This window comes from Ciconia boyciana, chromosome 1 (genome assembly GCF_034638445.1).
Source record: "Ciconia boyciana chromosome 1, ASM3463844v1, whole genome shotgun sequence".
Taxonomy (NCBI): domain Eukaryota; kingdom Metazoa; phylum Chordata; class Aves; order Ciconiiformes; family Ciconiidae; genus Ciconia; species Ciconia boyciana.
The window spans coordinates 34,169,546-34,191,857 of NC_132934.1; the positions used below are offsets into that span (position 1 = coordinate 34,169,546).

Consider the following 22,312-nt stretch of genomic DNA (forward strand, 5'->3'; position numbering starts at 1 on the left):
AAAAAACAAAAGGTGGATCTTCATACAACAGGTAGCAAACATGGAACTCTGTGAAGACGTTGAACATACTCAAGGGAAGATGAGAAATACTTGGGAAAAAAATCCACTGAGAGTTATTAAATAGCAAAACCACTCAGGCTCAGGAAATCGCCTGAACTGAAAATAGTTGGAGGATAAATATCGTATATGCTTCCCTTGCTTTAATCTTTCTTACACGTCCACTTATAGGAACTGTTGCAGACAGGATAAGGTAAAAGACTGAGCCTTAATCCAAACCATCACAGTTGTAGAGCGCTAAATCCAAATCCAGTTTAATTCTATGTCTTTGTTTCTATATAATAGCAATACAAAATCACTAAATGGTTCCTGTTGTGCTTTCACAAGTGAATGGTTTGGCTATGTATTATTACAGTTCTTTTTATGCAGAGTTCTGAAGTTTGGCTTATGAGCTCAACACAGATATTAATGATTCCAGTAGAGAAGTGAATAGAAATGTGAAGGTAAAAAGACAAAGTGCCTTTGCTGGGGGTGGGAGAGGGTGTCCTGGGTTTTTAAGTGCAGGAACATTCTGAAAGTCAATTTTTTAGATCAGTCATTTCCAAAGCTATTTAAAAACCTTACTGTTCTAAGCAGGTAGGAGCATTTGTGTATAAGCTGAAAACACATTTAAACTGCTGTAATATAAGATTCTGACTTCTGCTGAGCAGAATGAAGTAACTTCAGATGGTGCAAACATCTGACTTAATTGATTCTGCCTTCCTTGTAAACACAACATTCTCAGACAATGCCTACATGTGTAAGCTTTTTGGTGTGACAGAAACAGATGAACATACTGGAGCATTGAAGCCCCTGTACTAACGTAACATGCAGTTCAGTGGTTTTACTTTGGGCTAAATGTTGTCTAGGGTCCCTAACAGAACACACCCATATATAGGGTTTGAAGCTGTCCAAATGACCAACTTCTTGTTTGGATCCTTGTTCCTCCATTTGGATGCAAAGTGTGTTTGGGCATGCAGCTGGAGCTCACTTTCTGGTTTCATTTCCTCTAAAAGGAATCTAGATCTGAACCAATGGGCTGCAAGTCATGACTGCAGACTGAAAGAAAGGAAAGTGTTAATAGTTTCTCAGCTTGTTCCCTTGAGCTTTTATTATGGGCAGAAGTTCTGCAAGAGAAAGGAAGAGAGGTTTGTGCTCATCAGCTGGGTGTAAGAGGTCAAATCACCAGCTGACAAGTACTGACACTAAGAGAGGAGTTAATGGAGTTTTAATGAGTGAGCTGGGCCAATAATCACACATCTACCTGGCTTCTGAACTGCCTTTATGATAGGAATGTAATTTTAAGCCATCTCATTCTGAAAGATCTGAAAATTTGTACATTCTCATTGAGGATAATACTAGTTGTCAAATTTATAATGAATTAAAAGTAACAGGATTTCACAGATTAAGAACATTTGCATTTTTCCCATTCAAATGCCCAATTATCTATCATCTGTGCTGAAAAAATCAACTGGCCATTGAATTTAAAACCCCTTTTGTTAGAAACAGAAGCAGAGACCTGTCTTCGTTAGTATTAGCAAACTGCTTTAGGGCTTATCAGAAAAGGATGGTAGCAATAGAAATACTTAGTAACATGAGAGATGACTAACATATCAATCTTTTCCTTAAACTCCGATCAGTGCACAATAATTATCATCTTTTCTAAATGCAGGGGCACAGATGTTTTGCTTATATAGATTATACTTAGGGAGCTGAGTATTGCACTCATACGAAACTCTCTGTATTCAACTGTTCATGTACATAATCCTGCAAAATAGCTGCTAAGATTAAGACAATGAATTACAAATAAATGCCCACTGAAATAAGAAGGATGTTTACCATATAAACACCCTAATAGCTAACCTGACTTTTCCCTAGTAGAACATTTCTGCTATAGGAATTTAATCCATGGACACACATAATTAGCTCTTTCACCTTAAAGTTGCTGAAAGAATGATTTGCTTAAGAAGATTAGTCCTTTTAGTGTTCAATAGAAGTACTGACAAATGAGCCTAAAATGATTATAGGGGAACTCTTTTAACACCATCTTCTGATCTTTTATTTTAAAATAGCATGCCTTTCAGTCAAAAACCTTTTAATCTGACCTTTTGTATTTTTCCAAATCAAGGCTCAACTTTTAATACATTATGTATTCAAATCTTGTATGTGATGAGATGGTTTTCAAGGCTGTTTTGAGCCACATGGAAGACGACCACAATAGTCTCTTTAAATGGAACTTCAGTGCTATTTATTTTTTCTGGTCATTGTAACTGCATGCAGCTTCCTGTCTGCACTGGAGCACTTTACCATGTCAGTGGTGACAGGACAACTCTTTTTGAGCTGTGCTGTACCAAAATCATTTGAGTTAAAAGTAATTTTCCAGAAGAGGGGTATCTTTAAGGGCAGGTGGAAGACAGAAGAGGTGATACTGAAAAGCTAAGACAGGAACAAAGCTCTGTCAGATGGGTCGCGGCAGGGAAATGGATTTTTCAGTCAGTTTGGCTGTATACCATAAACTTGAGGTGTAGAGTAAGCACTGTAACAGAGCAAGCATTGTAAGTCACCTACAGTGGCTCTGTAGCTATTGTCTGCATGACAATCTATCTTCCTATATAAATCTAAGGGTCAAATTTTTAATTAATTATACAGACTTACAGAGTAATCCTCTTATTTAAGGCAGTGAATTATCTGGATCCTTCATTGCTACACAGTTTTATACAAGCTTTGAATCATGTGAATTCTATTTCTATATTTCTATTTTTCCTACTCTTATAATTCTAGGTCTATTTATCAGCCTTGGGAGATTTATTTTACTCAGCTGTTAGCAACAACTGAAAGACTGATGCCATAAACAGAATTCAATTTATCTTATTAATTCTCTCTCAGTAAAGTGAGTAGAGTTTTCCATTTTAGTTTTAAGTCATACTGCCATCTACAGATTGAATAAACACTTGCAATACTCTGCTTAGGATAACAGGGTGATCCAAGTTGGAAGAGGTCTCTGGTCTCTAGTCCAACTGCCTCCACAAAACAGGGTTGCCTCTGAGCTCAAACCAGGTTGCTCAGAGCTTTATCCCGTTGGGTCTTGGAAACCTCCTCAGATGGAGACTGCACAGCCTCTGGGCAGCCTGTTCCACTGTCTGACTGTCCTCACAGGGGAAAAGTATTTCCTTTTAACCAATCTGAATCTCTCATTTCAATTTATGCTCATTGTCTCTTGTTCTCCTGTCATGCACCACTATGAAGAGCCTGGCTCCATCTTCTTGCTAACCTCCTCATAGGTACTGGGGAGCTGCTGTTGGTTTCCCCCCAAGCCGTCTCTTCTCCAGGTTGAAGAAGCCCAGTTCCTTCAGCTTCTCCTCAAATGGCAAGTGCTCTGGTCCTCAGATAGCCTGGAGGCCCTTCGCTGAACTTGCTCCAGATTTTTGATGTCTTTCTTGTTCTGGGGATCAAAACTGGACATAGAAGTTAAACGTGGTCTAACACATGCTGAAAAATGAGACATAATCCCTTCCCTTGATCTACTGCCTGTGTCCCTACTAACACATCCCAGGAGGCTGCTGGTCATCCTTGCTGCCAAGGAACGTGGCTGGCCCATGTTCAGCTGCCCTCTGGGCCCCCCAGGACCATTCCCGCAGAGCCGCTCCCCAGCCTGTCCCTCCCCATCCTGGGCTGCTGCAGGGGTGCTTCCTGCCCAGGGGTAGCACTTTCCGTTTGCCCTTGCTGAATGTCATAAGGTTCCTGTTGGCCTGCTCCTCCAGAATGTCTAGGTTGCCCTGAATGGCAGCCTGATCCTCCAGAGCATCCATTTGTTCCCTTAATTTGGTGTCATCTGCAAATTCGATGAGGGTGAACGCCATCCCCTTCTCCAGGTCACTAACAAAGACATTAAACAGGATGGGGCCCAGGAGAGACCCCTGTGGTACTCACTCCAGGTAGAGTATGGCCCATTAACCACTACTCTCTGAGCCTCATCATCCAATCACTTTTTTACCCATCTGGTTGTCCACTCATCCAGACCATAATGTTCTAATTTGGTTTCAAGAATATTGTGGGACAGTGTCAAAAAGCCTTGCTAAAGCCAAGGTAAATGATATTTTCTGCTCTCCCCTTTTCCACAAATCCACTCATTTTATCACAGTTAACTGTGGGGTTTTAATTAAGAAAAAAATATAAAAGCTTTTTTCCAGGGATGGTTCCATTAACATTTTTTTTGCCACCATGAGGCTTTACAGTAACAGGAATAAAGTCTGCATCCTGTAAACAATAAAACAGGGTTTTGAGTTTATTATAAATGGTTTTGCAGTTATGTTAATTACTCACCTCATCTTGATGAGCTTACTTGAATAGGCACTAACTAACAGCTATGCACTACTTAATCCTGGAACCCTTAGCATTAACTTAAGGTGGGGGATTCATCAAGTGCCTGATAAAGTATGAGATGACTTGTCACTGTTGACTCAGGACTTTTACCTTTTAACACTTGGTGCCTGAACACAACAAAAACACAATACATTTAGTGAACCTCAGTACAGCAACTTCTCAGTTAGATACCTGCAGGCTGCAAACTTGTAACATTATTGCTTGAACAGCAATTAGTATAAACCATTTTTTTTTAAAATTATTATGAAATAAAAGATACATTTGTTTGCTGCAAACATTTTTCCAGGATTTAACTTTGCCAGTCAGATGTCTATGCAAATATGAAATTCATGCTTGCAGCCCATGGCTCCCTTAAGTTCTGTTAAACCTGCCTGGCATAACACATAGCTTTTATTCCAATGCATCCAAGGGTTTACATTTAGGGTTTGGAATGTTTTTGGAACATTCCAAAGGGTTTTGATGGGTTTTTTTCCTAATCAGTATGAATCTCAATCTATGAATTTTTCCTGTTTCTGGCTTGAACCTCTTATTCTCCCCTATTTTCTTGGCATTATACATAAAATATCACTATTGTATAATATTCCTGCAATCTTTCATTAACTGGAATCTTAAAAGTCACATTTCATTATTTCTCTCAGACAGACTGTTGCATAACATGAAGGATCAAGGTCAAATGATATATGAAGAGAGACTTTTGATTCATTCAGATGGTTGTCTTCAATTTCAATTCCTTTTTCACTATCTTCCAAAAAATATGACAGATTCTGAACATTTTTCAAAATGGGTCTGTAGCATCCAGGTATATTCATCTGTAATGGAGACACTCTAAATTTGCACATCTGCAGCTCATCCTTAGAAAGCCTTTCATGGTACCATTGCCCAACTTTATTACTGGGATACTTGATACTATGTCCCACCATTGGAAGAACCACCTTCAAAGAAAAAAACAAAACAACAAACATATTTGAAATAAAGCCCACCAATTCCCCTTTAAATAAATGTGATTACAATTTTAAATGTGTCTAAATCTTGTGTTTTGGGGCCTGAAATAGTAAAACAGCAACTTCTCTTGTGAAATAAAGCTGTGTAAGGCAGGTATCTTGGATGTAATTAAAGCAGAAAAAATAATCAATGTATCAGAATTCCTAAAACAAACTAGAAATATACTAACATGAATTTCCTTGCTTGTTGGGAAAGATACAGCAATAAAGACATTAAGTTGCCTATGTAAGACTTCACAGCTATGCACTCTGAACCTTCAAAAATTAGAACATCAACTGCTCTTGAACATTTTTCCCAGTAGACTGAAAAAATTTTCAGAGTATTTACATTCAGCTTCAAGATAAATATGGCCATACTGCAAATGATACTGTACTTATTTCCATTACAAAGTAAATATTATTTCCTCCTGTTTGTTATGAGAGTGGAGATTAGTTCACATGTGTTTTCTTTAATGTGTGTTCTGGCAAGGAAGAAGACTGCACCAGTTAATCACATTATTTTTAAAACAAAACATTTTAATGAAATAAAGAGATCAACAACCCAGAATTTGTCATACAGACTTACTTGGTTTATAGAGTATCTGTTAGCTGACTCTTCTGGAGCAGTGACTACATGAACCTGACAAGACATTTAAGAAGTTAAGAAAAAAAACTTTTTTAAAAATAAAACATACACTTTATTTTAGAAATTATGCATTGTACTCCCAAAGTCATAAAGGATTCTAAGGTTATTTGACTACTACAAGGACAATAATCTATTTCAGGTATGAAAAATAGTAGAGATGCTTAATATAAAGTAATCTGTTTACTGGTAATTGGCATTGCATTAAATATTTACTGATGCTAGCTCCCACTAATTAGCAAACTATCACTACAAACTCATATTCTTTGAGTTTGAAGTTAACTGTGCCAATGCAATCTTGTGCTACATCAGCAAAAGCAAAAATACTACGAAAAATGTTTTATATTAAATAGGAATATATCTATATTAAATGCAATAACTCAATACTGAATTTTATACCTCTGCTTTTCATTTTATTTGATCTACTAGTTTTATTAACATTCACTCTCAAAAATATTGTGGAAGAAAAATCACAATGGAAACAGAAGCCACTCTACACGGACCGGAGGTTATTCAGTAACCTTCCAAGCGCTCTTGTTTTCAAATTTGTAAGATGTTCACCCAAAAGAAATGAGATACATTCTGCCTATGCACACACCTGTTTATTATCCAGTAAAACACTTCTATGCTTTATGTGATGATCAGGAGAAAGTTAGAATCACAGAATCATTTAGGTTGGAAAAGCCCCACATCTACATGTCTTTTAAATACCTCCAGGGACAGTGACTCAACTACTTCCCTGGGCAGCCTGTTCCAATGCTTGACAACCCTTTCAGGGAAGACATTTTTCCTAATATCGAATCTAAACCTTCCCTGGCACAATTTGAGGCCATTTCCTCTTGTCCTATCACTTGCTACTTGGGAGAAGAGACCCAACTGCTTCCACAATAAGAAAAAGGTATGCCAACCCTGAAAGAAGAAATGGCTTCAGAATGGACTTCAGCATGCCAAGACCTGGGACCAGCATACACTCCACTGCTGGCTGCTGTTCACTGGCTCACCCATGGCCCCATACACAGCACCCAGGCTGTGCTGTGGGCAAGCAGAAGCACTCCCTTGCCCTTCACTACTTTCCCTGTCAATCTGTTTTAATTGCCCGAGTAAGTGAAATGGTGCTACACATGCTTTGACTGTGTAGCTGCAACGAGATGACCAGTTTGGTCTGAGGCCACCTTTCACCATGGGCTTACATTCATTAGTATATATAATGGGAAGGTCTGACCTGGAGAGCAAGACTCTGATCTGCACTGACTGATAATACAGGCGCACCCAGAGTCCACTCTGAAGGTCTTCCCCAGTCAGATCCTAAGAGAGCATTATATACCATGCAGGCTAAATTCTTACATATATCAATTCTGACATTCTGTTCCTTCTTCTCACTTGAATAAAATGAACACTTAGAACAGATAAAAGCTGGTAATATAGATCTCACCTATTTATGGTGAATCAAAAAAAGCTACATCACTTTTTTCACCTTTGTCACTAATATTAAATATTTTAATAAATGAACCAAAATAAAAGTTTGAGTATGTCACAAAATTAGAGTATGTCTGAGTATGTATTCAAGTGCATTAAGCTATTTTTTTTTATAAGAACTATTCTGTGAAGACTCACCTTGTCATTCAGGGAAACGCTTTCATCATTTTCTTCTGAGAAGACAAGATCACCCTCAACAACTTTAGAACCATAGATCTTCAGTCTATATGATGCTGCTTCATTCCAAATTTTACTGCAATAAGCATGGACATAGAATATGCGCATGGAATGAGGAATATTGAGCCATCCTTTGGTACAACCTTCGTGATTTACACCATAGCGATTTAAAGCTCGTAGCAACATCTTCTCTCTCACTTTAAATTCTGGCAGCATCACAAGTGCACCCTTTGCATCTTCTGATATAAACAAAAATAACCATATAAGTAATCCCTGATTTTTCAAATATTACCTGTCAGGAAAAAATACACTTAAGAAGATGAAATAATCAGGAAGGGAAAAATGGTGTAAGTCTAACCTCTTCATGCTGACATTTAGGTTATTATTCCCTTTCCTTCAATGTGTCATGTTAGACAAATTTCATCTTAGATGCCTATCAACACAGTCCCATGAATTCTAGTCTATCTCATGCAGTATAAAGTAAACTACCTGTCATTCAGCCTAGTTTGCATTGGTTTTTGTTTTTTTTGGGTTGTGTTTTTTTTTTTTAGAAACTTAATTCATCACTCCAAAGTTTTTTTTTAATCAGGTAACTGAAAGTAAAACCCAAGCTATAAAAGAACATTAAACTCTACTTTATATCATTTGAGAACATGTATTCGATAGGGGTAAAAATCATGTCTTTATTTCAAAGGTACAATTTGCATTGGCCACTGGGAAGTCTGAGCCTTAACCAAGACGAAAATATATTTAATCAGCTTTGTACTACATTATATAGATGTTGTATATTTAAAATTTTATGGTTTACAGATTTTCTCATTACAAGTGATTATCTGACAAAGCCTTTTGCATAGCCTTTTACCTTTTGCTTTCAGGAAAAGGAAAACAGCTGTTTTCGGAGTCCACATCAATGTCTTTCCATGCATCATACAGCAATGTACAGCACGGAATGATTCATCGTATCTTTTTTGTTAAATGAAACATATCTGTGTCTCTTGAAGCTATATATCATAGTTGTTCTGTCAATCTACAGTGATAAGCAGGCTAATAGATGTGGAATATTTGAAAAGCACAAATATATTTGAAGTCAAGGGCAACTCCAAATTTTTTGTTTTGGAGAGAAAGTTAAGTTGAATGATAAAAACAATAAATATGACAAACAGAGCATTTTACTCAGCACGCTTCTGCCTTTGACATATTTTGTTGATTTTAGGTCAAGACAGAAAGAAGGTAGATCACAGGAAAGCACAGAATAGATACATAATTAAAGAGATGTAAAACCAAAGCCCAAAGGTGCAAAAACCAAGAGCTAAAATTGTTACAGAAATCTCTGAAAATTAGATGCCCACACGTGGTAAATGCTGAGTATGAGCTGGTGTCTCATTCCTGTATACTTCATTTATTGGGGAGGAGAAGTTTATATTCCAAAAGACAGATGGAAGGAGGCTACAACTGCTTTGATAAAATTATCTTAGTCTTTTCCAGCATTATGCTATACAGTGTTTGTTTCTATAGTGTCTTGCACCTGAAGTACATTAGTTTTCCACTATTTTGCACATTTAGGGTCTCATTTTCATCTAATTTTTAACTGTGCAACTCCACTGAGTTCTGCAGAATAAGCTATTAAGTGCTATAAAGCAGCAGCAAAAAAAAAAGTATCTCTCTGTGCAGCAACAACTTATTCCCTCACAATACCGACCCTGAATAAATATACAGACAATTTAACTGGACATACCAGTTTGAAGAAAGTATCTTTTTGCGTTGTTTACAGGGTCATCAGTATCTTCGGGTGTGAAGAATAACTTCACAGCTTTCACCTTTAAAGAACAATAATTTTTTTTTTGCATTTAAATATAACTATTTGTCAACTAAATAGATAATCACACATCCAATTCTGTGTTAACATATTCTGCAACCTCTCAAAATTATATCAGTTCTTTAAGGTCAAAGTCAAATTCTCCCTTTCACAGAAGATGCCATGAACAGCAAACCAACATGGTTGTGTCCCTTCTCCTGTTAGAGAAAGGTTTTAGTCACACAGAAGAAACAAACAGCTTTCGAAGCTCTATGAGAAATCAGTCACTCTTCTGGAACATCCAGTTAGAACTCCTCCACTTTGAAATGCCATCATTCTATCCTGAACAGGAAGGTTCCTTCTTTCCCTTTTGCATGTTTCATGCAAAATTTAGTCTGAACACTTCCCACAGTCTCACACAGAGGGACAACAATCTTTCTTTTTTTTAAACTGATATGTATTAGATTAGATGACACTGTGACAGGGAAAACACTACACTAACCTCTCCTACTTGCAGCATCAGTGGAGCCACACAATTTGCTAGCATTTATACCAATCTGTGACATCTCATTCTTGTCCTCCTCTGTATTGGACTGTGCAAACACATACTGGCACATTTCTAATATAAATAGTAGTTCCTACATGTTTTAAATTTAAAAGTACCTACATTAAGACTAGAGATTTAAATCATTACTCTTCAGGGACTGGCACCTGGTACCAACTGCTAGCATACCAGAATTCAAATGTCAGATACATCAACAGTAACTTTTATGGGCTCCTCTCAAATCTTGATTCTTCTCATATTTGGAGAATAAGTTTTCCTGACTTTTCTCAGAATCAAAACAAGATTAGAAGAAAAGGATGCTCAAGTATTCACTTGACTTTGTAGTGTCTGAGTCTGTTTTAGACCTGTGCCAAGTACTATACCATATACATTGAAAAGTATATGAGTCATCTTATGAATTATTACTTAAGAAATAAACTCTCCTTAGCTTACATGGGAGCAATCACTCAGAACTAAGAGTTTGGGAAAGTAGCCAAGGAATAATGGAAAGCAGTAATCTCTTCTATATAGCATATAAATTACTCTGATATTGAAAAAGCAAATCCTTTCATGTGATCCCATGTAATATCTTGTGACATTTTTAAGAAGTATATAGACCCCCAGCAGGATAAAGAGGCTACAAGTTAGGAGGCAATCAGGACCATGAATAAACATTGTATAAAGATTGCTTCACTGTAGTGTTCAAACCTTGTATGGAATGCAGCCACTTTCCTGCCAAGTAGCATGATGATGATCGCAATCGCATATCAATCATAGACAGAAAAATCACTGCCTGAACTATTTAAAGCTACACCTGCTGTTTAAAAAAGATTTTTTTGTTTCAGTATGAAGATCTTCATGCTTATGTTGTTGTCAAAACTGATCTGGCAATTACTTCCAGAACACATACGGGTTTATCTCACAAATGAAATTGTTCACTGGGAAGGTCAACTCCAGCGCTAGACATTGCAACAGTAATGTGAAATTAACTTGACAGTAACTACTTAAATTACAAAATGAAAATACCATGTTTTCATTCAGTAAAGCCAATCCTATTTGATCTGTCTGAACATTTTGTCCTTGTCCAAATCGCTGAGGTCCGTAGTAATTTACAAAACCTTTTGCCTAGAATGATAAAGAATAAATATGTTAAAAGCATGAAAGTGCCAGGTACAATTAGTAAGACTAAGCATACAACACACATACATCTACATTTACATCCAAAATGCATACAAACTGTTTTTTTAATCAGAATTAACACAAAAAACCCCATAACTTATGATTCATTACAATATTTTAGCACCTAATTTAGAAACATCTAAAAGACAACCAAGTTCTATCAGTCTTCACTTTCACAAAAAAATAGGTAAATGAAACAAAATTATTTCCATATAGTTAATTATTATAAATACAACTACAGGTCAAGTCAAAGTAATCGAGCTTTTTATATGCGCCAAATTATGAAATCTCTATTCAAGCAAATGCGGCATAGCACAGGTAACGAACAGTAACCACTGCTGGACATTTTTTCTTAAAAATACTAATCTTTTTTCACATGAGATCATTTGTATTACTATTACAATTGTAAAGACCAAGAATGAGCACTTCTGCTAATTGGCATTTTAAGTCTCCTGATGAGTTCTACGTCACATGTGGGCAGTAAAATCACAGCCATGTGACCCAATGAGAACATCCTTTTCTAGAAAATAGTAAGTATGCATGGAGTAGACAAGCAAAAAACATACGGTATTTGTTTTGGAAATGGTTCTTCAGTTCAAATTATATAACCTTGCTTTGGACATCCTTAGGTCCCATACGCGATTTTGTTTTCATGGAACATGGAAAATCCGTATTTTGGATTAACACACATGCTGTTTTTGTCATTCATCATCTGACCAGTAAGCTAAATCTAATAAAGCAAGACACACAATCATAGGAATTTGTTTTCATTTTCCAAATAGCAGAACAAAAAACCAGTCAGAGCAGAGAGAGAGAGAAAAGTATTAAAGTACCAGTTGAATGCTTTTTTCAATAATAAAATTAATTTCCAAAATACATGTAATGTATTTTGCTTTTGCACACCGGGTAGTTTTCCTTCAAGTCTTCATTCCCGGATTAATCTTCTTAAAGTAATTTGTATTATGGTTATTACTTAGAAAGATAGGGCAAGAAAATTACTGCTGTAGAAAACACCTAATGGTTTTCTTTTCCATTATTTTATTTTAGTTTTCTCAGTGATTTAAGAATGTCTGATGATGCGGTTTTCTTCAGGGATTAAGGATAACAGCAATCAAAATCCATTGAATTTCAGGGGATCTTCTTTCTCTGCTACAGATGTTTCACATGTATTTATGCCATGAAAGTATGCAGTTTTTCACCCAAGCCAACCATGCATGTTCCTCACATGACCAGAAAAGGCACCCAGTTGACACGTGTAACTATAGTCTTTCACCCTGTCAACTGCCACAGTGAAACACATCACTTCGGTTGGCCTTAGGTCTGTGCAGCAATAGGTCATATATCCATGCTCATTTGCTACCAAATTTCCCATCTGTCTTGCTGCACCACTCTGGGGTCTGCAGTCTGTAGCACAAAATGAATTCACTTATGGTCCCTCCTTGGAAGGCAGCTTTACTCCTGATTCCTTCAGTAATGCAGGAAAGACATAAAATAGCAAAACCCATCAAAACTGGGAAATAGTGCCATTATTGTGCTATTACAAGCATTTGCTTTAAAAGTACTTTTCTTACAGCACAGAATTAAAACTCTACTCATTATTGGCAGCCATGAGGCTTTTTTACCTCAACATTTTCCATTGCTTCAGATATTCTCTCTTTCAAATCTGCAGAAGAGTCATGACTGTGGTGTTTGAGATCTCTCACAACTATATCAAAGTGATTGCCCTTCAGCTGACCAAGTCTAAGGTGCTGGCATGCTGAATGTATGTTGTGTATTCTCATGCCTTTGTTTTCCATTTTGCTTCCAATTTCTTTCAACCTGCAGAAATAATTGGGAGAAATTATGAACCATCCTCACTAAAGCTATCCAACTTCTAATGTCTTCTTCACCTTTGCACTAGAATTAAAAACACTTAAAAAAATTAAAAAGGGATTTAAGACAGATTATTATGAGAAAACCAAATCAAATGCAGAGACAGAAGTCTTAAAATTTAGTTGTAGTCCAGAAATACTTTTAAATGTTTGCTTCATTTGCACTTATATCCTGCAGCTCAACAGATATTGGAATGAAGCGATTCACTGAACTTTCTCAAGGCAACTGAACTGAATTTTGCATTTTTTATTGAAAAACAAGTAATTTACTCTTCAGTCCTAAAAATCTGCTTTTCATTAAAAAAAAAAAAGAAAAAGTAATGTGCTCTAGCAGACTCCAAAACACAATTGCTCTTTCTTGGTCAGCCTGAACAAAAACAAACTCAGCGCACTGATTCTCTGGGTATGCTTGCAGATGCTTGTAATTGGAAACACAGCTGACAGTTCAAGTATTTGCCCTTTAAAGTACCCACTCAATCTCTTTGTTCTTATGTGTAAGTAATAGTCATTCAAATCAAAGGAAACTTTCAGCATAAAAGCTTACATTCTAAGCAATATTTTAATAACTTTATCAATTATTTTTAAAAATTATTTATTTTCCCTGTTACACTGGTGGCTTGGAAGCATTTAACTATTTTGCTTTATCATTTAAACATTAATGCAAAGTTTTGCTAACTATCTCTTGAACAACTGGCCTTACAGCCCAGTTTGCAGTGGAATTTTACTACTGATATTTATGTTAGTAATATATCCTAAAAACATAAATTCTGCTTTCCTTTATTTGCAAAGTGTACTTTGTTGCTAAGACCAAAAACCACTAGAAATTTAAAGCTAAGGAAGAAATAAGTTATGGTTTTGACTCCAGCAATTTTTTACTGTTACTATGGCAGATCTTAATATGTATTTTTTACCCACTGAGTTGGCTACAGAGAGTAACAAAAATGAGGAATGGAAAGGCACATCTTCCATTATTGACACATTATTCAGAATGTATTTTCTGTCCTCAGGTTTCATGATACCTTCTTTACTTAGTCTCATGTTTCTAAACTGGGCAATACAATAGAAATTGATACTTAACACTCAAAGACAGCATCTGTCCGAAGTATATTTGTAATGATTTACTTTAGGTTTGTAGCTGTGTAAGGCTTTTAAATTGTTGTCTGTGGACCACCAGACAATACTTTGATAGTATGTGGAAACCTGTTGTGTCAAGTAGTATAGGCTTCTTCTCGGTTCCAGCTAGTGGATGGTATTTAAGAAATTGTAAAGTGGATCACATGAGCATGAATTGGAAGGATACTGTCCCAGACAGTACAGTATATTCGTATTATGAAAAAACAGAGAAATGCAAGACTTTTCCTTAAATTCCAACACTGGGGGATTTCCGTGCTAAGCTGTATATTCCCCAAAGCCACAAAATAATACAGCCGTTTCCACTGTGCTCTAACACAGGAGGAGGGAAGATAGATCAATAAGAACATTTCAGAAGATTGTACCACATTGATACCTATTAACACATAAAAATATGTGCTAAACTGAATGCACCCAGATTGTCAGTACCTCTCAGGAGTCACCTTCTTCACAACCATAGGTTGGTAAGTAATAGCCTTCTTGTCTTTGATGCCAGTGTAACTGAAGTCTGAAGGAAGAACACCAAGTTCAGCAGCCAAGAAGCCGATTGCTTCTAGTGTTTCTAGATTTTCTTTCTGAAGGGTGAAAGCTGAAACAATCATCTCAGAATTATTAGGAATTTCCACTTCTAAATGATACAGGTGTTCTGCCATGACAGATGGCTAGGTTCTTCCCTTCAAACTACAATAGCATGGAAACTGCAAAGAAACAGTCCTCCCACCCCACAAAAGTAAAGGAAATGAGACTTTTTCAGTACTGAAAGAGAAAAATAAAGACACAGTACACAAGACTCTTTAGAACAACCAGAACCCCTGCTGCCTTTAAAAATAGCACGTGTTAAAACGCAACACAATTCAATGAACATGTATCGACTTATTGCGAGAAATGTTCTCTGTATCAGAAACCAACTGCTTTAAGGAATGAGATCATAAAGCAAATTTGACCTTAGTAACTTGTCCAACATCTAGATGCATCTTCTAAAATCCCCCAACTACTTTCAAGGGAAAGCTAGCACACAGGGAGTAACACAGAGTTAGCACTACAACCACAAGAACTATAACCATTATCACTGAACAGTTTATGTAAAATCACTGCAGTAACTTGATTCATCCATCCTCCAGCAATGTAACTACACTGAATTAATAATAATTTATTTCAGCATAAACAATGGGTCAACCAGGCCTATATATCACATAAAAATGATTCCAAGTCTCAGTCTTAGTAAAGAACACTGTAATACCTGACACTTTCACTAAAAATGTAATATTTACCTGTATAAAGATCTTGTTTTTCCTGGAAACCACCAGCAGACCTTTTTCTGGACCAACTTTTTTCTCGAAATCGTACCATTATTGACATCTTTGGATGATCATTGACATCTGTCACAGTAAAAGACTTTGTTTCTAAAAGTTTTCCAAATTTTCTATTGATAAAGTGGTGAACTGCTTTTCTGTGCTCTTTGTTTCCATCAGGCTCAAAGGAAAATGTAGAATTTTCTAGCTTTGCATCTAAAAATTTAAAGAAATCACTTGTTTCCTTTTCAGTCACTAACTGACAAAGTTCTCTGTAATCAGCATTTCCTTTTACAATCATTTCATTGTCTTTTGTAACAGTGACTAGAAAGGGGAATTTCTGCCTAACAGCACTGTGTAAATCAGCTCGATTTTTCTTGTCCAGCATAGGTCCCAGCGAGAACTCCCTAGTGGCAGCATCGGCATTATTTTCCAAGTCCCACGCATCCTTCAGATCGCAAGCAAATTTATTAAGCAGTTCACTCATGGGTTTGCCTAGTAAGGAATCCACTATACTGGCTTCCTTGAAGCCAGATTTTGGTGCAGGTTCACCCTGACGCTGGTTTTTGTTAGGGGGTGCAGAACAGTCGCCTCCTGCCCAGCTTGGGTCACGCTCCGAAGGACTGGGCGCACCACCACCACCACCACCACCACCACAGCCCTGGGCACACGGACGGGGAGGCTCCGTTCTCAGCTTTTTGGGTTGCTGCAGGCACGGGCTACTTTGTTCTAGCAGTGCTTCGCTGGTTTTCTGAAGCGATTCAGCTCGGGTGTCCCTAAGTAAGTGTTCGGGCATCTCGATTTCTGTCACTACGAAGTCACTCGGTGAGTTTTTGATAGTGCCACAGAAGCCAGTGTGCCCAGTCACGTAGCTGAAGGAACGAAGCATGGCTCCCCGGCCTTCCCCTGCTCCCAGCCAGAAACCCCTACACCTGCAAGAGGAGAAAATAGACAAAATATCAACTAGTAAAGAAAAGGCTGCTGAAAAGCAGGCAGGGAGGAAGGGCCGCCGGCTCCGCTCCGGTCCCGAACGGCCGTTACGGGTCGGTTCAACGGCACGGCCACGCGGGGCGGCACCTCCGCGCGCCCGCACCCCCCGCCAGCAGGGCCGCCAGGGGGCGCCACGACCACCCTGTCCCCACCCCCTCCCCACCGCCAGGGACGGTACCAACTTCTCCAGGCGCGCGGGGAAAGAGAGCAAGGGACCCCCCGCTCCCGGCCAGCCATGGGGCGCGCCGGAGGGGGCGGGGCATCTCCCGGGAAGCCTATGGGAAGGCCGCGTGGGAGGAGAGCGCTTCCGCTTTCCGGTTACCGAGCCGCTGTCTCCGTCCTGGTGACGGGACGTCATCGTCATCGTCAGAGGTTGAATCCCTCCCTCTTAAAGGGGAAGTGATGCAGTGGGAACGCCTGACGTGAAGCAAGGCGCGCAGGGCGGGGCGGGTCGGGTCGTGGGCGCTGCCGCCAGGAAGCGACGGGGGTCGGCGGTGAGGTGAGGTGAGGTGAGGTGAGGTGAGGTGAGGTGAGGTGAGGTGAGGTGAGGTGAGGTGAGGTGAGGTGAGGTGGCTCCTGCTGCCGGTTGGGGGCGGGGGAGGGGGCGCTCGCCTGCCGGCGACGGCGGGAGCTGCGTCGGTGGGGGCGGCCCCGGGCGGGGCGGGGCGGGCCGGGCCGGGCCTCGCTGGGCGGCCGCGAACCGGCTGTCGGAGCCGTGAGGAGGGGGACGGGGGCGGCTGCTGCGGGGCAGGGCGCGAAGCAGCTGCGATGTCGGGTCTGAGGCGTTACTGGCTTGCCGCAACCCCGGCGAACCTCTTCGGTAACGGCGCCGTTTGTGTTCCTTAGGAGCTGAAGATGAGCAAGCCCGTAACGGCTTCAACGTACGTCCGCTGCATTAGCTACGGGCTCATGAGGCGGCTGGCAGATTTCATCGATCCGCAGGAAGGATGGAAGAAATTAGCAGTTGATATAACCGATCCCTCCGGTGAAAGCAGATACAACCAAATGCATATAAGGTCCTATATAGAACTCATGTAACATAATCTTGTTTATTAAATGTTTAACGTAAATACCGGTGTCCATCCCATACCGTTGACCATTCCATTACTGTAACTTGTTGCAGTTTGTGTGCTGACAGGTACTTAAGAACTCATCTTACAGTACTGTTTCCTTAGGGAACTCAAGGTAATTATTCTTAATTGTTCTGTAGTTGAGTTTTCAGACAAGCTGTAGTCAAAGAAAATTAACTGAGGAAATTAGAATTAATTAGGGCCACGGACATACAGCATTGGCTGTGTAACTTCCTGTACCCTAGAGACTAGTAAACATTGACTTCATTGTGCATCTTCACACAAGAACAGCACAAGAGGCAACTGGACTGTAATTCCTAATTCACTGTTCCCAAGAAAATGTCCAACAAATGTGGGGAGCCCGAGGCCTAAAACCAACAAGTTTAATTTAGAAGTAATGTCAGCAGTATTTTATGAACACCTTGTTGCTTGAAGGGCTTGTTGAATCCTTACGCTATTTCAAAGGTTATGAGATTTTAAATACCCTACGTATCATCTTGGGTTTCCAGTCTTTCTAGTGATGTTAGCATTAAATCTTCGTTTGTCTTTCTATAATAATAATAAATCAGTCAGAATAATGGATCTCAATTTCTGCTTAATGCCCATCTCAAAACATTCAAAATGAAGTGTGAATGCCAAATTGATGGAAAATGTTTAAATTTTTTTCCATTTGATCTGTCTCTGACTTGCCCTCTGTCTCTCACTGACATTCTCTTCTCTGTTAGTCCCATGTGCTGATATATTATGGGTCCTGGACAAAATATTGAAGCCATGTATGCATATTTTTCCCTTAGTTTTTCTCATATTTTTGCCCTGAGTTTTAATTTCTTTAGGTTTTTTAGCTGCAGTTTCAGAAAATTTGCAAATAATTGTACAGTACAGTTCAGTACATTTATAATTTTTTTTTTTTTGTCATTTACCTTTAATTGCTTTCCTTTCTTTGTGGTTCTTGAGGTCACTTTTTTTTTAACTTTGGTCTTAATTTATCTTTGAAGGAGATTTGAGGCATTTGTACAAATGGGAAAGAGCCCCACATGTGAATTACTTTATGACTGGGGAACAACAAACTGTACAGTTGGTGATCTTGTGGATCTGCTGATTAGGAATCAATTCCTAGCACCAGCAAGCCTTTTGCTTCCAGGTAATTGTTACTCTTGTACATTTTGTACTGTGCTCTCAGTTTTCTAAGATGCTAAAGAGCTTCACAGTAACTTGAAAATCGAAAAGGATTAGGTCAAAATAACCAAAAGTTGGTATATTTTCCATTTTGCGTTATTTGTAATAACACTTTAAATAAGAGTTTCAAGTTTAAATAAGAGTCCTGCAGCTTACACATGGTGGCAGAATATAACCTTCTCATGATGCTTACGTGTCTCCTAATCTTCATAAATACTCACATTAATGTTACTTGTTTTTTCTGATTCCTAATGTAGTTAACAGTTTTTCTAAATTCCATTTTCAGAAGCTGTAAGGATGGCACAAGAAGTTACATTACCTCTTTCTTCACAGGAAACCTTGCCTATACATGAGAAACAACTACCTATACAGGAAAAAGAAGTGGCATCTGTAAAGCCTATTTTAGCTCAGAGTACTGAGAAGCAACATTCAGCTCCTCCCTACTTAAGTCAAGAAAATAGCAGCTCACAGTCTAGTAATACAGGTAGGCACTTAGTTTGGTAGAATTAAGTACAGTCTTTTTTGCTGATCTGTCCTTCACCCCATGTGAAATAAATCATAGCAGTGTGTTAGAGTAATGACTATATTCCTGTCATAATGCATGCATAGGAAACAGCATCTTGCTTTTGCTCTTGTTCTGTGTGGCTGTGAATTTAGCTGGGATAATAAGATATCTGAATATGAGATGCACCTTGTCAATAAGGTGGCTACTGTGATGGAAAATTTGACAGTTAATTAAATTGCAATTTATTTTGTGCTACACATAATCCTGTTGCCCTTTTTCAATACTGCTTTTGTAGACTGTTTAGCATCTTGTGTTTTAAAGCTGGATTTTACATGTCAGAAATGACTAAGAATGTTGGAGAAAAGATGACTAAAGAAAGCATTCTAGGAAAGTATATCATTAGTCTCTTCCTTTCTGAGGGCCCACTTCTGGGTTGCTACCAGAAACATGATGTGATCCAGATATATTTTTACATCTGACACAGTGTAGTGCTCTCTGTGATCTGCTGCGTGTTTAATTTATATTACCTGTATTATGAGTATTAACAAAATTAGAATCTGAAGGCTGCTACAGTGCTAGTTGTGAAGAAAATTATGCATAGCTAATTATATATATTTATCTGCATTTCTCTTTTTTTTTTTTTTTTTTTTTTTCCCTGGTATCTTCATCACAAAGCTGAAAACAGGGGTCCACTATGTCAGGATTTGCATGGTAGCAAGTTTTTGGTTTAATAGAACTGAAGCAGAGAATCTATTCAATACACTTGTTCTTAAGTGAAAACATAGTTGTGCTAAATGGAAAATATGTCTTTCAGATTTCCATAATTTTGGGTTTCATGACTTGGCAAGCATTACAAATAATTTTGATGCACGACCAGAATCAGCTGGAGGTAATAAACTGGGAGAAGGTGGCTTTGGCATTGTGTTCAAAGGCTACATCAATGGCAGAAATGTGGCTGTCAAGAAGCTTGTTGCTGTGAGTTGTCCCAGGCATTTTTCTTTTTAATGACTGTGTACTTTATACTATAGAGTTGTTTATCTGTGGAAAGTGTTGAATGATACACTTCAAAAAGTGTCACAGTGTTAAACATTAGTTGAGTACCTTATCCTGCGGTCCTGTGAGTGGTGTGAGTTGGCACAGTCACCAGAGATGAAGTCTTGCCCGTTCTGTAGCTCTCCTTTGAGTGGCTCAGGCAAGTTGTCTGAAGAGCAGAGTGCTCCCACAGTTCCCCTCCCTCCCCTGCACACAAGAAGTGGCAGAAGGGAAGGGGTGCTAGGGAGATTTCCCTCTCAGAATCAGATGAACAATTGACAAGCTAAATAGGTATTGCCACAGAATTTTTTTCTTCATAACCAGTGGTTTGTGTGAATAATTAATTTTGTAATGAAGAAGTGCTCTTAGTGGGTAACTGCAGTGAAATAAAATGGGTAAGTCGGTGACTGTGCTGAAACTGGATCCGTTTGTCCAGTAATATTGTGTTCCAAGGAATTAAAAATCATGTTCTGATACTTTATTTTTGAATGGAGTAAAAAAAAAAATTGTAAACAGTTAAGTAGTTGTTACATGTAACTAATCTAAAGGAAGGCTTACAATTCCAATTTTTTTTAATGAACAACAATGCATTTTAATATGGCCAGAGATATTAACGTCAAATACTTGCTTTTGTAGATGGTTGATGTTAGTGTTCAGGACTTGAAACAGCAATTTGATCAAGAAATAAAAATGATGGCAAAGTGAGTACAGTGTTCTACAATGTCGTTATAGCCTTTTATGGGAATCTAAGTTGGCAGATAACATGTTAGCTAGCGTGATCCCTTATTTTTGTCTTTGTAGCACAACTTAACGATTTCCATGTTGAGTGAGAATGTTTCATATACAACATGACTGTATTTTGTTCATTTTAAAGCACCAGTGCAGAAACCTAGCTATGTGCAGTAGGGCTGAAACAAGTAATTGGGCATCAAGTTCCCTCTGCTTTGTATTTTCCTCAAATGTTGTGAGTCTTTTAGAGCATATATGAATAGAATTTTTTTGCTATAGGTGTCAGCATGAGAATCTAGTAGAATTACTTGGTTTCTCAAGTGATGGTGCTCAGCCATGTCTGGTGTACGAATACATGCCCAGCGGTTCATTGCTCGACAGACTTGCTTGTCTGGTAAGTAAAATATTTTCCAGCTTCCAGTTGTCTTACTTTGCTGAAGTGTATATATCTCTATGAAATATCTTTGAAACAGTAGTGAACTGTAATGGCCAAATGATGTTTTACTACTTAATTCTGTGGTCTAGAAGACTAATATGGTAACAAGTATTCTTCCAATGATGTTTTATAAAAATGTTTTAAACACATTAAAGTCAAAGCAGGCTGACAATACAATGTCATGTGCCACCCGAAGTGACACAGGAGCTTGGACTTGCTATGCCTGTGTGGAGCGGAGCAGACGGTGCTGCAGTATTGTTCCTGGTTCTGACATTGGCATGTTCTCTGCTAGTTCTTGAGATTCTGCATTGTGAAATTGCCCTTTGTTCATTGCCCTTGTGATAGTGGTTGTAACACAATGTTCACAGTCTGTATATCTCTTTCTGAAGCGCCTAAATAAATGGAAAATACATTTTTTTTTATTAGTATATTAGTATTTTGTGTAAATGCAATGCTTTCTTCTGATTTAATCAAATGATGTATCTTCTAGCCTTGGCCTTTAATAAATAATAAGTTGCTTTTGTTTTTGGTGAGTCAACTCTGTGTATGAAGAACAAACAGTTGCTTGATAGAGTGATACCAACAGTAAGCCAGACTTAACCTAGTAGATGAGTGTCCATGTTAGTTTGTTGAAAGAGTTCAAAAATCTGCTTTATACTAAGCAAATGCAGCTTCTGAGGTTGTAATCTGGTGAAGACTTTAAACTGGTGCTACTTCAACCCCCCATGCCCCAGACCTAAAAAAAGTAGTTTTGCTTTTTTCTGCACTGATCTTCCTGTGGTACTGGCTCAAGCATTTAGTAGTTGGAGAAAGAGCTGGGTTAGGGAACTGATCAGACTGAAAAAATACTTGGTGAAAAAAGTCTTT

The 22,312-nt window shown here is 38.4% G+C and overlaps 2 protein-coding genes across 13 annotated transcripts in view; one reads left to right on the forward strand and one right to left on the reverse strand.

Annotated features, from left to right (window-relative positions):
- Nucleotides 1-1,995: 1,995 nt before the first annotated feature.
- Nucleotides 1,996-17,019, reverse strand: PUS7L (pseudouridine synthase 7 like). 6 transcript variants are annotated; one of them, XR_012042617.1, is made up of 10 exons: nucleotides 16,676-16,770; nucleotides 15,487-16,439; nucleotides 14,645-14,804; nucleotides 12,836-13,031; nucleotides 11,061-11,159; nucleotides 9,431-9,512; nucleotides 7,657-7,934; nucleotides 5,986-6,039; nucleotides 4,360-5,351; nucleotides 1,997-3,491 (listed from the first exon to the last, which is right to left on the reverse strand). XR_012042617.1 is itself a non-coding variant. In XM_072862256.1 (9 exons), the coding sequence occupies exons 1-9, from the start codon at nucleotides 16,732-16,734 to the stop codon at nucleotides 3,486-3,488; spliced, it is 1,887 nt and encodes a 628-aa protein (XP_072718357.1). In that variant the 5' UTR covers nucleotides 16,735-16,770; the 3' UTR covers nucleotides 1,996-3,485. The 6 variants fall into 6 exon arrangements, 5 of the variants coding, with proteins under 5 accessions (XP_072718357.1, XP_072718351.1, XP_072718336.1 ...); XM_072862256.1 differs by lacking the exon at nucleotides 4,360-5,351 and having other exon boundaries at nucleotides 1,996-3,491; XM_072862250.1 differs by lacking the exons at nucleotides 1,997-3,491; nucleotides 16,676-16,770 and adding an exon at nucleotides 16,820-17,019 and having other exon boundaries at nucleotides 3,514-5,351.
- Nucleotides 16,826-22,312, forward strand: part of IRAK4 (interleukin 1 receptor associated kinase 4) — a 33,301-nt gene continuing 27,814 nt past the window's right edge. For 2 of the 7 annotated variants that reach the window (XM_072862312.1, XM_072862354.1), the window contains exons 1-7: nucleotides 16,827-17,001; nucleotides 17,344-17,513; nucleotides 18,563-18,708; nucleotides 19,030-19,227; nucleotides 20,063-20,223; nucleotides 20,917-20,981; nucleotides 21,289-21,403. In XM_072862312.1, coding sequence (XP_072718413.1) covers nucleotides 17,353-17,513; nucleotides 18,563-18,708; nucleotides 19,030-19,227; nucleotides 20,063-20,223; nucleotides 20,917-20,981; nucleotides 21,289-21,403 — 846 coding nt within the window. In that variant the 5' untranslated portion in view covers nucleotides 16,827-17,001; nucleotides 17,344-17,352. Of the gene's footprint in view, nucleotides 17,012-17,343; nucleotides 17,514-18,562; nucleotides 18,709-19,029; nucleotides 19,228-20,062; nucleotides 20,224-20,916; nucleotides 20,982-21,288; nucleotides 21,404-22,312 lie in introns of those variants that run through there. The other 5 variants (XM_072862345.1, XM_072862338.1, XM_072862321.1 and 2 more) reach the window with 5 other exon arrangements.